The sequence below is a fragment of the Cydia strobilella genome, chromosome Z (assembly GCF_947568885.1).
Source record: "Cydia strobilella chromosome Z, ilCydStro3.1, whole genome shotgun sequence".
NCBI lineage: Eukaryota > Metazoa > Arthropoda > Insecta > Lepidoptera > Tortricidae > Cydia > Cydia strobilella.
The window spans coordinates 46,570,601-46,586,283 of NC_086068.1; the positions used below are offsets into that span (position 1 = coordinate 46,570,601).

Here is a 15,683-nt window from a genome sequence, read left to right on the forward strand (position 1 = left end):
CGTGTCACCTAGCTGCCTGTGGAGGGTTCTTCCTAATTCCAACACGGCAGGAGATCAGTTCGCCAACTATCAGCGATACAAACAGGTGTGTACTTATAACAAAATGTTATAATATTTTGACTACCTACCGTAAAACCATCTGTATTTAATCCTGAAGAGCAAATATTCATCCAAAAAATACCACGAGCAAACTTTCTAGGGTTAGCTACTTCATTAAAGTCTAGCCTTCATGTACATATTATTCTTAAATGGACTACCATTTCGTATGTATCTCTCACAGTTATTTAAAGGTTAGCTGGAAGAGATCCCTTAAGGGGATAAGTGCTCCTTTGTACACATTTACTGTATTCTCTCGTACTGTATTCTCTCTGTGTTATGTACTTGTTATGTGCAATCAAGTGTTTACTCTTTTTCACACTTTTCGAGTTTGAACTTGGTTTTTACCTATAGTCAAAGGTAATAAATAGATAGTATGGAGGGTGATTGTGATAGTAAATTTTGTAGTCATAGTAAATTAACAGCTATCTATCGACACGTGATTAAAACTTAAAATGAAAATGCAGATGTATAAAAATATCAAAAAATGTATATATATGTACTATATATATATGGATATTTGTTTTTTTGTTTTTTAGAACGTCATATGAATTTGACCCATGTTCTTTCACTGATATGTGTTAAAATGGTTAAATATCAAACGGTGTCGCCAACGCCATCTACCCGAGTATAGGCCAAAGGTGTGACGTCATCTATTGGAGTAACTTTTTCTTGATATTCCGAGGCACGTTTTTTCCTTAGACTATTTATATTATGCGGAGTTACATATATCTTTGCCTATAGTTAATGGATCTGGGCTATAAGTAGATCGGTACCTACCTACCTCCTTACGATGTTTAGATCCAAAGGAATACTAATTATCAGCTAGGCAAGCATTAGATAGTAATTTTTCTATCAATTTTCTCGTGTACCTACTGTCTACGGAATCTTGTTTTTTTGTGGCTTGCCATTTTGTAACTGCTCTCTCCCCTTAAGTGGAGTTTGATAATCTAAAATGAAGAACTTTTTACAGTGCTGCATAACCAAGACACATCAACTTTAATATTCCAGAATGAAGTTGGTAGGAGTTTTGCTGCTGTGTGCGGTCGTGGTAGCGGCGGTGCCGAGACTACCGACCGCCGTAGAAAAGATCGACCCCGGCTTCGGTAAATGGACCTTATATTTATAATCTAGCTAGGAGATTGTCATATAATATGCACGACAAATACGCGTCCTAGTGCTTCCCGATAATTGGCAACTTTATTTTAAAATTCATTGAAATTGTACACGATCTAAAGCCTAAGTCACGCTGGAAAAACTGGCTCATAAGTATATTAGGTATATCGTGTAAGTATATTTTGATTGTGTTGAATATATTTATTTCAACTTTACAGATATTTCCGATAATGATCTTACGGGCTCCGAGAGGATCTCTGCAGCAGTTGAAATCCTTATCAACCAGTTGATCCGTCAGCTATTCAACTATATCCGTCTCATCATCAACAATGGATCCGTAATCTTTGGCATTCCACCTCTAGACCCCTTATTCTTAGAGGAATTCCACCTATACCTTCCATTGGGACTCGTCAAGTAAGTCTGCTTGGAGATCGTATTAACTCCACGGTTATAACAGTACCGAAAAATACTACTCAATGGACTCTATTGTGTTGCCAAAATTGCGTTTTTAAAAAGAGGGAGCAAAATTGAAAATACGACTGCTGAGAGCGTAAAACAAAAAAACGATGTGACGTTTCAATTAGAATGTCACTTAAACGTGCGCAAATTTCTAAATTAAAATATTTTGCTTTTTTGTGATTCCAAATTAGCTCTCAATAAAATAACTAAATTGGGTCTCTTGATGCACGTATATTTTGTTTTGAGGTTATTATGTAGGCATCAAATATGTTTGATTGTTAATTGTAGTACGCACGCAGTCACGCACACGGCATGTTTATCAGCATTCCTTGATTTATTTATTTATACAGGTGGAAATTTTAATCGCGAATGAAATATTTTTTCTGTGCTTCATAAAGGTAATTTACGAGGGTAACCGGCAAGCTCGGCCGAATTTCACCTTCACATACAAACGGAGTTTCGTTCTCATTTTAAAACTACGTGTTGGATTGTAATGAAACTTTGCACATACAATAACATGAGGTATATTTAAGTCTGTAATTAGTTTATATAGCTCCAGTTTATAAAACTAACGAAATAAGCAAAAACTAGTTTTGTATGTAAAACTTAAATTTGCTGTATTTTTTAAAGTATAGTATCTGAAGCTACATAAACTAATTACAGACATAGATATGTATACCTTATCCTATTGTAAGTACAAAGTTTCAGAGCTAAATAGTAATCGTTTTAAAATGAGAGCGGAACGACCTCTGTATGGAGAACCGAGCTTACCCTTAATTATCAACTCAATTCTTGTTAAATAATAAAAAAAAATTTATTTTATCTTGATCACCCTACATCACGTTTTGCGCTTATCAAATTGTAATGAAATAGATTATAAGTTAGGTATATTCAACTTCATTTAATGTTACTGGGCTAGGCTTTTTAATAAATAAACAATACAAAATAGCCAATAATTGTGATTTTAGCTAATGCTTCGTCATACAAAGCTTTATGGGAAAGTGTGGTTTTGGTTCACGACTTAAAAATCACTTGTGCAATATAGATAGATACATACAGGATGATTTTGTTATGTCTGACCATACTAGGTGTGAATACGTAGGTCATACTTAACAACTTTTACTACAGGCCAACCACGAAATCGAAATATGGTCAGCCATATCAAAATCAGCCTGTATTTATCAATTGCAATCTACTAATTGCGTAGGTATCAGTATCATTATGCTATGCGAATCTGTAAAGCAATACTTACTTGTATATACCTAGGTGCCTAATATTAAAAAAACCGGCCGTGCGAGTCGGGCTTGCCCACCGAGGGTTCCGTACAAATTAAACTTTTTATATTTTTTACAAACTTATGTAGTGTAAGATGATATTACTTGCCAAATTTCATAGTTCTACGTAGATCCACGGGAAATAGGTGCCCTATAAATTTTGATCCCCTTGAGTGTCGAAATATATGTTTTTTTGCAGCATAAACGGTCGTATTTTTTTTTTGCGTTAACTTTTACACAGCTTCAAGGGGCTGTAGACCTGAGTATATTGTTTTAATTTTAATTCGATACCTCCACGCGTTCCAGAGATAAAGACCGGGTCTTGGCAGACAAACGGACAACAAAGTGATCCTATAAGGGTTCCGTTTTTTCATTTTGAGGTACGGGGCCCTAAAAATGAAAATGCAAAATGAAAAAAAAAATGAAATAAACTTACAGGGCGTACCTGACTTTACAAAGATAATTCCAGAGTATTCTACTTCTTCGTAACCACTAATCTATTGCCAAAAAAAGTATGATCGATATTGAATTCGTGTGTAAAAATTATATTCCCAAATTGTACCTGAATTAAATCGTAGGAAGTTGTTGACCAAAATGTGTATATTAATATTGATTAATGTAAAAATATGGTAACGCAGTGGTAAATGCCTTAATTTCATACATAACAATTATGGGATACAACTAAGGATCACTGAGTTACTGTGATTTAGAATATTTACAGTGGTTATTTATTAAACAAAGCTATCGGGATCGATAGCCTAATTAAGCCTCTTTCTTCATCACAAAACAGAAAAGGAAAGTAATGACCAAGTATTCTACAATATGCATTTTACAAAAAAGAGTCAGAAGTTATGTACAACGATAATTAATAAGGTAAGGTGGGGTAATACTATCACCGGGGTAAGACTATCACTTGTATGGAATCCTCATATTGTTGGTCTTGCCCCGAGCATAATAAACTATGTTATTCCTACCCGACCTTACCTTACTAAGTTTATTTACAAAAATCATTGCATGTTTTCTAAACTAATGTAATATTTATTGGAATTAATGGCTCTACTACTACTATACTACCTATTAAAATATTTGAATTATTTGTTTAAATTGTAGCCTTGAGCTAGACCTGAAGAATGCCTTGATGACTGGTATGGGCGGATTCGTGGTGCACTCCAGCAGGTTCACGCCGTCGGATCTGTCCTTCGCGGTGGACATCTCTGTACCCAGCATTGTGATAGAAGCCGGTAACCATTTTTATATTATCAGTCTATTTTGCTGAGCGAATTTAGTCATTGACAACTGTTTGTTTAGGGTTCCGTACCCAAAGGGTAAAAATGGGACCCTATTACTAAGACTTCTCTGTCTGTCTGTCTGTCTGTCCGTCTGTCACCAGGCTGTATCTCATGAACGGTGATAGCTAGACAGTTGAAATTTTCACAGATAATGTATTTCTGTTGCCGCTATAACAACAAATACTAAAAACAGAATAAAATAAATATTTAAGGGGGCTCCCATACAACAAACATGATTTTTTTGCCGTTTTTATAGATAATGGTACGTCCGACTCGCACTTGGCCTGTTTTTTAAATCTAGCTACTTGATTATTATGATTACATATTTAATTAAAATTCTGACCAGGAATAATGATCATTGTCAAGAGGGCGCTATAAAGGTGACAGTCCATTTCTGACCGCAGCTGCGCGACTGCACCGACACTACTGCAGCGGCCTGAACGCGTCGGTGTTATTGTCAATTTCCATAGTAAAATGAATGACGATATCGATTGCACGTAATATGGTGATTTTAACGTTTTCCCGACCGCAGCTGCACCACTATTAGTATTTTATTTGTACGTCTGACATTATATGACTCGACATTGACAAGCCATCAACGAAGGCTGTCGCGACTGCACGCCGCAACAGCAGCAGTCGTGCTGCTACAGTAGTGCTGGACCGCGTAACGTCGCAACTGCAGTGCAGCGGCAGTCAGAAATGGACAGTCACCTTCTCATTTATATGGCAACATTTCAGTATAGCGTGAACAATGTGGATTGGCAACTCGTTTGACTTACATACTTTTTTTTGCCGTATAAAATTCATGTATTTTCTTACGTATCACACATAGGTCAAAATCGTCTAATTGCGTCTTCTTTTTTATTTTTAGTTTGCTTTTCTTTGGCAGCATAAAACCTCAGGAGGTACAACCTCTCGTATTTCGCGTAATCGATGCCTCCGATTTACCTAGAAATTAGTCGTAACATACCAGATGGTGTGACTACTATTAGCCAATAGCCACACCATCAGCTCAGCTCAGCTCTATAGCTGTTTTTTTTTAATTTCCAAGATTGGATACCAAACGGCCACCATGATGATGATGATGATGATGATGGTCATGTTACTAGGTAGGTATATATTCCGTAACCTTACATAGTTTCTGCTACATTGTCAATTAAGAAGATTGATCGTCTCCAAAGCATAGTCAATATTTTTTACACTCGCTCCGTTTTGTTACTGTGTTTCATCGCTTGTATAACATAACACTACAATAACTAAGTCGTAATAGCCAGACTATAATGACATTTTGATTTGTTTACCTGTCAGCTCTGATGTTAATTTGGAAATGTGTCGTAGCGAAATAGTTTAATTTCCCGAACTGTTCTCTTCCAGCAGTTTATTATTTACATTATTAACAATGTTTCGCTCCTGACTATGTATAGTTTTGGGCATTTTTGTCATTTATTATTTAATATCAATCGCTTAAGCATTATTCAAGTAAACCGCCACAATGACACTGACAACAGTGACAACCTATCATTAAAATTATTGCCAGTGTAAGAAATTAGTTCCAATGAAATTCCGCAACATGGCGCATGATCATATAGTTCTGGTCAGGCTTTACCTACATGTACATTTTCTGAAAAAAAAAACATTTGTATTATTTATACAATTTAGCCTTTGCCTCTCAAAGCAAATACTAAAGAGTAGCCACAAGTTGTTAAGTTAGTCGGGTTCATTGAACCCACCAAGCACTGGTGGGTAACATCAATACCTCTACCGATTAGACGTGGCACTTAGGACTTCTTTGAAGTAGGCCTAAATGAAACATGATACTGTGACAAGGACAAACAATAATAGCGCTTTTTCTACTACTCCTACTGAAAGTTCCATAAGACCATCTCGTTAGGTATCTCCCCCCTCCTCCCTTGTCGCTTTCATAGAACTACCTATTGTTGCTCTGAGCTTTGCCTTGCATCAAATACTACAAAATGACGGACCATTTTTTCTACCCCACCACGCATAACCACCAAATGCTACCGTGAAAAACTTATTCACTCATTTCAATCGTTTATCGGAGTCTCATTCTCACGCAATATTAAAGTTAATAATAATTTTCCAATATTTCATTCGGTTACTATGCGCGCTGCTGACAGGTTTGTATTTTAATTGTATTTAATTATTAGTTATTTAATTGTACATATTTGATATGTACTTATTTTTGTGTCCATTGTATTATTTTCCGCGCAAGTTACATGTATTAAAACATGTAATACGGGAGATACATGGTAAACTCGAATCATATAAACTTTATCTTCACATGCAGTATACCTACCCCTCTCTTAGTGGCTCTCTTTAATAATTTTGGCCATGTCTCCTCTCATTTAGACCCCAAAACCTATTTGACCCGAGGGCCACGACTAGGCATGGAATTTGTCTCCTTTTGCGAGGGCCAAATGCTCAAATTGATAGACTCGCCGTGATTTTGAGTCGAATCCTATCGTAAATTTTTGGGTAGGTCGTTAAAATATGCATATGTAGGTGCGGCTTATTAATTGTTGGCGAGGTCGTTAAAATATGCATATGTAGGTGCGGCTTATTAATTGGGGTAAAAAGAATCTATGTATATAATTCATTTTTGAAACCCTTATCAACTGGACATCGAACCTTGTGAAAAATCTGTCAAAAAAATGGCCGTTTTATTGCGGAAAAAGATATCTACCTAATTAAAAGTGCGTTAACTAGGTATAACCTCGGTACCATTGGAACTTACCAAACCAAAACCCCGTAACTAGAACTGGCTATAACAACCAATCTGATACAGTTTCTGATTTATGACTGCTCCATGTGATTAAACCCTTTACATACATAACATTTTTTTCATCCCGACTGTTTTTCCTGATGTGTGTGATTCCATACATTCATTATTTTTTTCTGTACCTTATGTTTATTTTTTACCTACCTACGTTTTAAGTAACTATTTAACTGAATTATATCTTTTCGAATTTTAATTTTTTTTCTTTATATTTCCAGAGAGCTACGCTTTGGTTGGAGATCTGTTAACTGCTATTCCTCTATACGGAAATGGTAAAACAAGGTAAATGGATAATACTTTTTTTACAATTTTAAGAATTTGTAATTAACTTAACGTCTTTCTTTTAGACATTAGAAGCGCTTTAAAGCTTGGTTTAGTTGAACTCGTATTAAGTATAAATGACTTATCTACTTATACATATAAATATGAGAGATAACATATACCTACATGCATACATGACCAAAGCAAAACATAATAACTAGGTTCTTCATAAATAAGTGGACATTTACAGTAATTATTCGATTTAGGTTCCCTTACAAAATAGGTAGTTACATCTTATTAGTCATGTAAGGGTAAGTAAGGGTCTTTGCTTGGCTAGCAAAGACCCTTACAGCATTACAGTATATATTATATGCTAAACTTGCTTGTTCACATATACCTATATGTTAGTTAAAATCGAGGAGTTTGCCTTTAGTTTTGTGCTAATTCCTTTTATAAAGTGTTTAATAAAGTGTATTGTCGGGGCAATGCCGTGAGCATTATGGGCACTTTTGCACCGGGAGCGATAACGAACGGGGTTGACTAATAGTTACTTCATGTAATTATTTGTATTCATAGGTTTTTTTGACATTTGTATATATTATATTATGTAAGTTTTATTAATTATAAAGTGTTTTAATTTTTACTTTTTATCTAGATTCCAAATTGATGGTTTCCGCTTCAGTGGAACGTTGCTTCTGAAGCAATCGGAAGACGGCCGATCGGTGCTACTCGACAGTGTCATCAACTCTTCTTACGAGATTCCTCATTTCGAGGTAACTAATTGGAATAAAGATCATCGTTATAGGTACTACAGTGCACTGGCATGCATACTCGTAGGTATACCTATAGTGTTTAAGAAAGGAACTTGATGGGTACCTACGTTGACAGGTGCCATTTCCATACCCTTCAAGTGGCAGGCCGCCGGCTCGTGGTCGATTAAGTCATTTAAATTTAAAATTTGATTAATTGAGATTAAATCAAAATTCCAACTACAAAAAAAATGACGTTGCCACTTGATTTATAACATAAAAACGCCAAATGTTGCAAAATTGCATTGAGATGACATTTGTCAGCGTACCCTTCCTGTTTGAAAAACCTTTTAGCGCCGGGCTAGTGGGACCACTAACCACTAAACACATTTCGATGTTTTTTAATTGAACTATCAGAGGATAGTTTGTTACGCAATAACTTTAGTTTTTTTCTAATTTAAATGAAATTAGGTAGGTAAACGTATTGTTGAGGGCAATTTATTTTATAAGTTCTAACATGAAGAGTTTATGGAGCTAGAAGAGCCTAGGAGGCCCAAAAGCTATTTTTAAGGGGTCTTGCTATACTGGTCAACTCCTTTGCAAGAAAGTATATGCTCACCACAGTGTAGGTACGGTACATAGGTAGGGTACATACATTTTAAGAGATATTAGAAGGTATCACTGGTCTGATTGAGTTGTAAATCGAGACCTAAGGATGTGCGGAAGGACTTTTAATAGGTAGACTTTTAATACAAAACGTTCAATAATGGACAAACTTTGATTTTCTCCTTTTTTGAGTTCTTTGGTTTTGTCATGACAAATATTGATAACTGATGATCTGAAAGGCCACTTAATATGGATATATAGTTATTAATGATACGCAGACGTTGGGTACACAATATATATTTAAATTAAATCATCATAACAATTAATAACACAATATAGATCTTCATTTTGTAACGCTGTGACATTTGACATAGAACTAGTCAAGTTCATAATAACTAACCTGCCAGTATAAATCTATTACATACTCAACACGCCTCCTTAGATTTATACATGGCAACACATTAACACAAGTAACGCTTATCTCCAACATTAAATTAATTGAGTTCTCATTCTTAGAACAATTACAATTTTAAAACTTTATCATAAATATCACGGTGTATATTATGTTACATTAGTCTAAATTTAAAGAATTTAACATGACCTAGCGATTTAGTCAGAATATCCGCTACATTATCTTCAGTATTCACTCTGATGATATCTATAACACCATTTTTAAAATTCTCATGTACATAGTGATAATGCACTTCAATGTGTTTTGAGTTTTTCGTAAAATTACCGTACTTGGCAATAATCATTGCACCTGAATTATGTTCATATATATTCACTGGATCATTAAATGTTAAAAAGACATCGTTAAACACACTTCGTAAAAGAATGATCTCAGTTACTGCTTCGGATAACGCTATATATTCAGCAAATGTTGACGATTTAGTTACACTGTTTTGTTTCTTTGACTTCCAATACACAACGTTTCCGAATAACCTTACTACAAATCCTGTGGTTGATTTTCTATCTAAAACATCTCCGGCCCAATCGGCATCTACGTAACAATCCATAATAATTTATTTGAGATTAAAAATTTCTATCGAATTTTCAATTTTATATTTTTTTGCTAACGATTCTATGTATTTCTCCTGGCTCAAAGTCAAAATATTCGCTTTACTATAATCATACTCAACGTCAATTCCTATATAGTTTTTGACTTTTCCCATGTCCTTCATTCTAAAATAACTACTCAATTTATCTTTTATCGTAGCAACCATTTGTTCATCTTTGCAAGCAATTAATAAATCATCTACATATACTAATATACAAACTGTTTGGTTACTATCAGTTTTCACATAGAGACAATAGTCATATTTACTTCGCCGAAACCCTAAGGTCAACACAAATTTATGAAAACATTCGTACCACGCACGTGGGCTTTCCTTTAATCCATATAAGGACTTATATAATTTATTTATTTTATTTATTTATTTAAACTTTATTGCACAAATTTACACAAAAATAGTACAAATGGCGGACTTAACGCCTTGAGGCATTCTCTACCAGTCAACCATTGGGCTAAACAGAGACAGTTAGTTTGGTGCAGGATTCTAAAGAGTAAATATGAAAAAGATCCAAGTCAGACTACTATGATACTATATTTACACAAATATCCATAAAGAAAATAATAATATACCTACATATATACAAATTTAATATATATATATAAATAAACATACATATATTCACATCACACATCATACATCACACATCAGTCCCGAATGTTCTCAAATAAATGCTTACGCAACTTGCTTTTGAATGTAAGCTTGCTCTGAGCTTGTCTGATAGGCAGAGGGAGAGCATTCCACAGCCGAACTGCTTGGCAGGTGAATGAGTTGGACAAGAATCCAGTCCGATGAGGGAGGATGGCCAGCTTCAGAGTACGAGAAGCACGAAGAACACAACCAGGACGGGCTGTTATAAACTCAAATTTAGATCTTAGATAATTGGGTGCAGCTGGGTCAAACAAAATTAAATACAGAGTACATAAAATTCGCAATGACCGGCGTTCACGAATCGGGAGCCAATGGAGTTTACGGCGAAAAGCAGAGACATGGTCATATTTGCGGTGGTTAAAGATGAATCTGATGCAATTGTTAAGGAGACGATCAAGTTTGGACAGCGAGGCTTGTGTAATGTTAGTGCCACACACATCAGCGTAGTCAATGATTGGCAATATTAGGGACTGAACAAGTAAAACTTTAGTGCTTGCCGGTAAAAACTTTTTATGTATATAATTGTATATAATTTATACACTTAATCAGTACCATCTTTATAGCCTAACGGTTGTTTGACATACACTTCGGATAACACTTTACCGTTTAAAAATGCAGTTTCTACATCCATTTGATGTACATGTAGGTTAAATTGACAACAGAATGATAAAAGTAGTTTCAAAGTTTGCATTCTAGCTACAGGTAAATAAGTATCTTCGACATTATCAGTCTGTTGAAAGCCTCGTACCACTAACCTTGCTTTATAGAGATCGTTGGTTTTCTTCGTATACACCCATTTAACGTCAAGTACCTTTTTGTTCTCTGGAGCATTTACCAGCGTCCAAGTATTATTCTTCACAAGACTGTTCATCTCTCTATCCATTGCCTCTTTCCATTGATCTGCCTCGTCACATTTGGTTGCCTCCTGAAAAGTATCTGGAATCATCGCATCACAATAATTAACAGTTATACAGTAGTAGCCGAATTCTTCGTCGAAACGGACTGGTGCTTTAATTTGTCTCTTGGACTTTCTCGTATCATCGTTTACTTTGTCGTCAATATCATTATCATTCTCTTGTAATGTTTCTTCCGGTTCAATTTCATCTATGGTATCTTCCCACTTTTCTTCTTCTTTTTTATTTTCCTCTTTATCTTCTTCCTCATCGTCAAAAGCAATTAATTTCACATCTTTTTCAATTATATCTACGTGCCTTGCTATGATAATTCTGTCATTAATCAGTACTCCATAACCAACATCTGTATATCCGAGTAGAATTCCCATTTCTGATTTATGATCCCATTTTGACCTTCGCCTTACTTCTGGCGTTCTAACATAAACTTTACTGCCATACATTTTTAAATATTTTGCAGATGGCTTCTTCTGGAAAAATAGTTCGTAAGGAGTCTTTCTTTCTGAAGTATTTGTCAATATTCGGTTCTTTAAGTAAGCTGCTGTTTTTACGGCTTCTGGCCAAAATCGTCTGTCAACTTTTGCTTCTGCTAAAAGGCATCGTGCCATATCCATAATCGATATATTGTATCTTTCTGCTGTACCATTCAACTCATGCACATATGCTGGGCAGGGCTTAATCATTATGCCCTTTTCTCTCGCAAAATTAAAAATTCTTCTATTAATATATTCTCTACCGTTGTCACATCTCAACTCCTTTATAACTTTTCCTGTTAAATTTTGTAGCTCATTTACATATTCCACAAAACAATCATATACTTCTTCCTTTGATCCGATACAATATACTTTTGCCAACTTGCTAAAATCATCTATAAATGTCAGAAATTATTTTTCTCCTTGATGTCCAGTCGTTCTATGTGGTCCATTAACATGCGTATGCACAATCTGTAGTATGTCTTCTGCTTTGGTCCGATTATTATTAAATGGTAAATTATGCATTTTGTTCTCAACGCAGATCGCACATTTCATATAGTCTGACTCTAATTGCTCAAGTATTCCTTCTAATAATTGTTTTCTGCACATAACGTCAAGATGGTTGAAATTTACATAGCCAAGTGTTCTGTGAAGTTTCTCTTTCAATGTCATATTACTGCTTGCTACATTTACACCAATTGTTTTTGTAATGAAGCTTGTCATTTTATATAATCTGTCCTCCTTCTTCGCAATCGCTATTAGTTCTCTATTCCGGTTATATATCTTTGACAAATGTCCTGACGAAATTATTGTGTGATTGTCTGTAATCTTCGCATAGCTCAACAAGTTTGCGTTCATCTCTTTTATGTAAAATACATTACCTATGACCACTTTATTTTTATTCTCATAAACAGGAAAGTATGTTGTAATGCTGCCAACTTTCGTTGCGTCCAAAAATCTTCCATCTCCAACTTTTATTTTTATGGGCATCTTTAAAGTTATATATTTGTCAAAATATTCATCTGTATTTACGATGTGATCTGTGCAGCCGCTATCTAAAAGCCAATTTATCTGACCTGACTTTACCGTATTATCTTAATTTTTCGTCGAATTATGCACAATTGATGTGTAAAAGCTATTTCTGTTATAATTTGTATTGCTCTGGTAAGATCCTCTACCTCTATTTGGTCTAAAATTATGGTCACCACGTCCACGACCATGAGTTGGACCTGAATGTCCGCGTCCACGACCACGACTTCCGTGCCAGCAACCTCTGCGCACGTGACCGGGCTTTCCACACGTAAAGCAAATCGGTTTATTTTCTGAATTCACTTTTAATGCATTTAATCGGTTTGGTAACTCTTCATCTACTTTATGTAAATTTTTCATTCTTATTTTACTTTTAAGGTATTCAACAGTTCTTTCGGTTTCCGGTAACACATCTATTAAATCGCCTATATAGCTATAACTTTCCGGTAGCGCTTTTAGCATGTAATTTAATTTTTCACTCTCAGAAATAGTGGCGCCAGCATTTTTTAATTCATTGACGCTTTGTTCAAAATCGTCGAAGAAAATATTGATATCTGTATATTTAACTAGCTTTATATTTTCTAGATTATATCTGCACACAATTTGTAAAGCGGTAGATTCTTTCAAATACATTCCGTCGAATTTTAATATTATTTTATATGCCGACTCTACATCGCTTATATATTCTAACTGTCGGTTGGTAATAGCGCTGTAAATATAATTCGTGACCTGAATATCCATCTCTTCCCATTTATTAGCATCATCCTTCTCTGTTTTAACTCTAGTTGCTACTTCCCTACATTTTTAAATTGTAAATATTTCATGAGCCGAATTTTCCAGTTCGCGTATTCAGTTCTGTCAAACACGGGTATAATTATTTTATCGCTATTACTCATTTTGCCACTTACTTGTAGATATCTTGCCGCTTACTTTCATTAACCACGCTCTGCTACCATATTAATGATACGCAGACGTTGAGTACACAATATATATTTAAATTAAATCATCATAACAATTAATAACACAATATAGATCTTCATTTTGTAACGCTATGACATTTGACATAGAACTAGTCAAGTTCATAATAACTAACTTGCCAGTATAAATCTATACATACTCAACAATAGTCAAAATTTAAACAAATTGCCGCCATCTTGAATTTCTGCAGTTTTGCTGTAACTATGATGAAAATTGAAATCTGAAGATTCGAAAGGCTCCTTAATAGGAAACCGAAGTCAAAATTGTAAAAAACGCCGGCCGTCTTGACTTCTTCATTTTTGCTCGAATCATGATGAGAATTGATATCTGAGCATCCGAAAGGCTCCTTAAATGTTCGCCATCCTGAATTTATTAATTTTGTCTCGATCATAGTGAAAATTAATGTATGTAAAATTAAGTAATGTAATGAGGATCCTAAAACCCTTTAACACAAATCCGAATTCGATATTATAAAAAACGGCAGTCATCTTGAATTTTCACATTGTTTATTCAATCGTGTCGAAAAACAAATAGTTAATGTAATTATGAATCTATATAGTTTTTAGCGAACCGGGAGTTCTCAGTGCGGGGCGAACTACTAGTTTATTCACTAAGTTCAATTGTCACTTGAACTGTTTCATCCATCAATGTTACCTAGTGTCCGGTAAAACAACTGACCAATAAGATTTTATTTTCAGTCTAAGCTGACCGGCGTGATCGGAGGCGGTAACATCGACAAGGTAGTGAACGCCATACTAGAGGACGTGATCGTCGACTACGCCAACCGCTTCCAGGGCGCCATCGCCGCCGCCGTGTCGATCGCGCTACCAGCGGCCGCCAACCCCGTGCTCTCAAAGCTCGACACCTGGAAATACATCAATAGATTCGTCTAACCTCTCAGCTGCTCTTCAATAGGACAAGTTGTACATGTGCAATTGAGCTAGATTTACTGTTTTAAGATACAAATGTCGTGACAAAACACAATTGATGTCAATAAACCACACAAATAAACCGTAGTTTTATTTTTCTATATAACGAGAAAATATGTATATATATTATTTTTTAACGTACGTACACGTTTTTTATAATATAGGCCAATCAAATTAGATTTTTTCGAAGAATTAATTCCCAGCAAGCTGTAAATCGTTTTGGTAGTTACATCACTGCTTAACTACACAAGCTGGTTGGCAAACTGTTGTACTTGATGTTTACGTTAACTTTGGTGTGTTCTGTTCCGACCACCCTTTAATAATCAAATGTAATATAAATGTAGTGAAACCTAAGCTTTGTGATTACAACTTGAAACCGAATAGTAAACAAATAGTATGGCCAGTATGGGGCGAGCGTACACCTATTGAAATCAATATATACACGAAAAATGTAAAATGTAATGAATTATTAAAATTAATCTATTTTCCTGCTGAGCTGGGGAGTTGTTGTGACCGCTGCTGTAACAACTCTGACCATGTCGTGACCCTGGAGACCTGTATCATAAAATAACTAACGCACCTATATTTAATAATATTTGTATCTCATATGAACTCACGGGTATATACATCCCGGTCATTCGATAGGCGTGCGTGGGGATACAGATCCAACACGTAGAGGCCCTTCTGAGAAATTTGCTATTATGTAATACACCTGCTAGAACCCATTCACGGGTACAAATAGATACCCGTAAATCGGTTCCAACAGGCGTAGGGGCTATTATAAACACAGTGAAAAAGAGTGCCGGTTATGGTGTTGAAGTTTGGCTGGTCAAAAGATTGGGCTATTGCTGAGAGGTCCGGACACCTGCCATAACAATGTCTGTACACGTTATCGAGGCAGGCGGTGACTCGCCGCTGACTAGATGGGCCCCTGAAACTGCCGTCGTGATGACGACCAGGAGCAACACCGGTGTGAGCGGCTCAGGGGTGTCGAG

At 35.5% G+C, this 15,683-nt stretch overlaps 1 protein-coding gene and 1 long non-coding RNA gene across 2 annotated transcripts in view; one reads left to right on the forward strand and one right to left on the reverse strand.

Annotated features, from left to right (window-relative positions):
- Window positions 1-15,683, reverse strand: part of LOC134754981 (uncharacterized) — a 245,613-nt gene that overhangs the window by 192,018 nt on the left and 37,912 nt on the right. The gene's annotated exons all lie outside the window — the stretch shown is intronic.
- On the forward strand, window positions 1,418-14,681 carry LOC134754998 (uncharacterized; the record flags this gene model as incomplete). The annotated part of the gene is made up of 5 exons (XM_063691478.1): window positions 1,418-1,626; window positions 4,056-4,186; window positions 7,250-7,313; window positions 7,948-8,065; window positions 14,458-14,681. Coding segments are annotated over 5 exons (717 nt in total), but the record flags the coding sequence as incomplete, so codon positions are not given.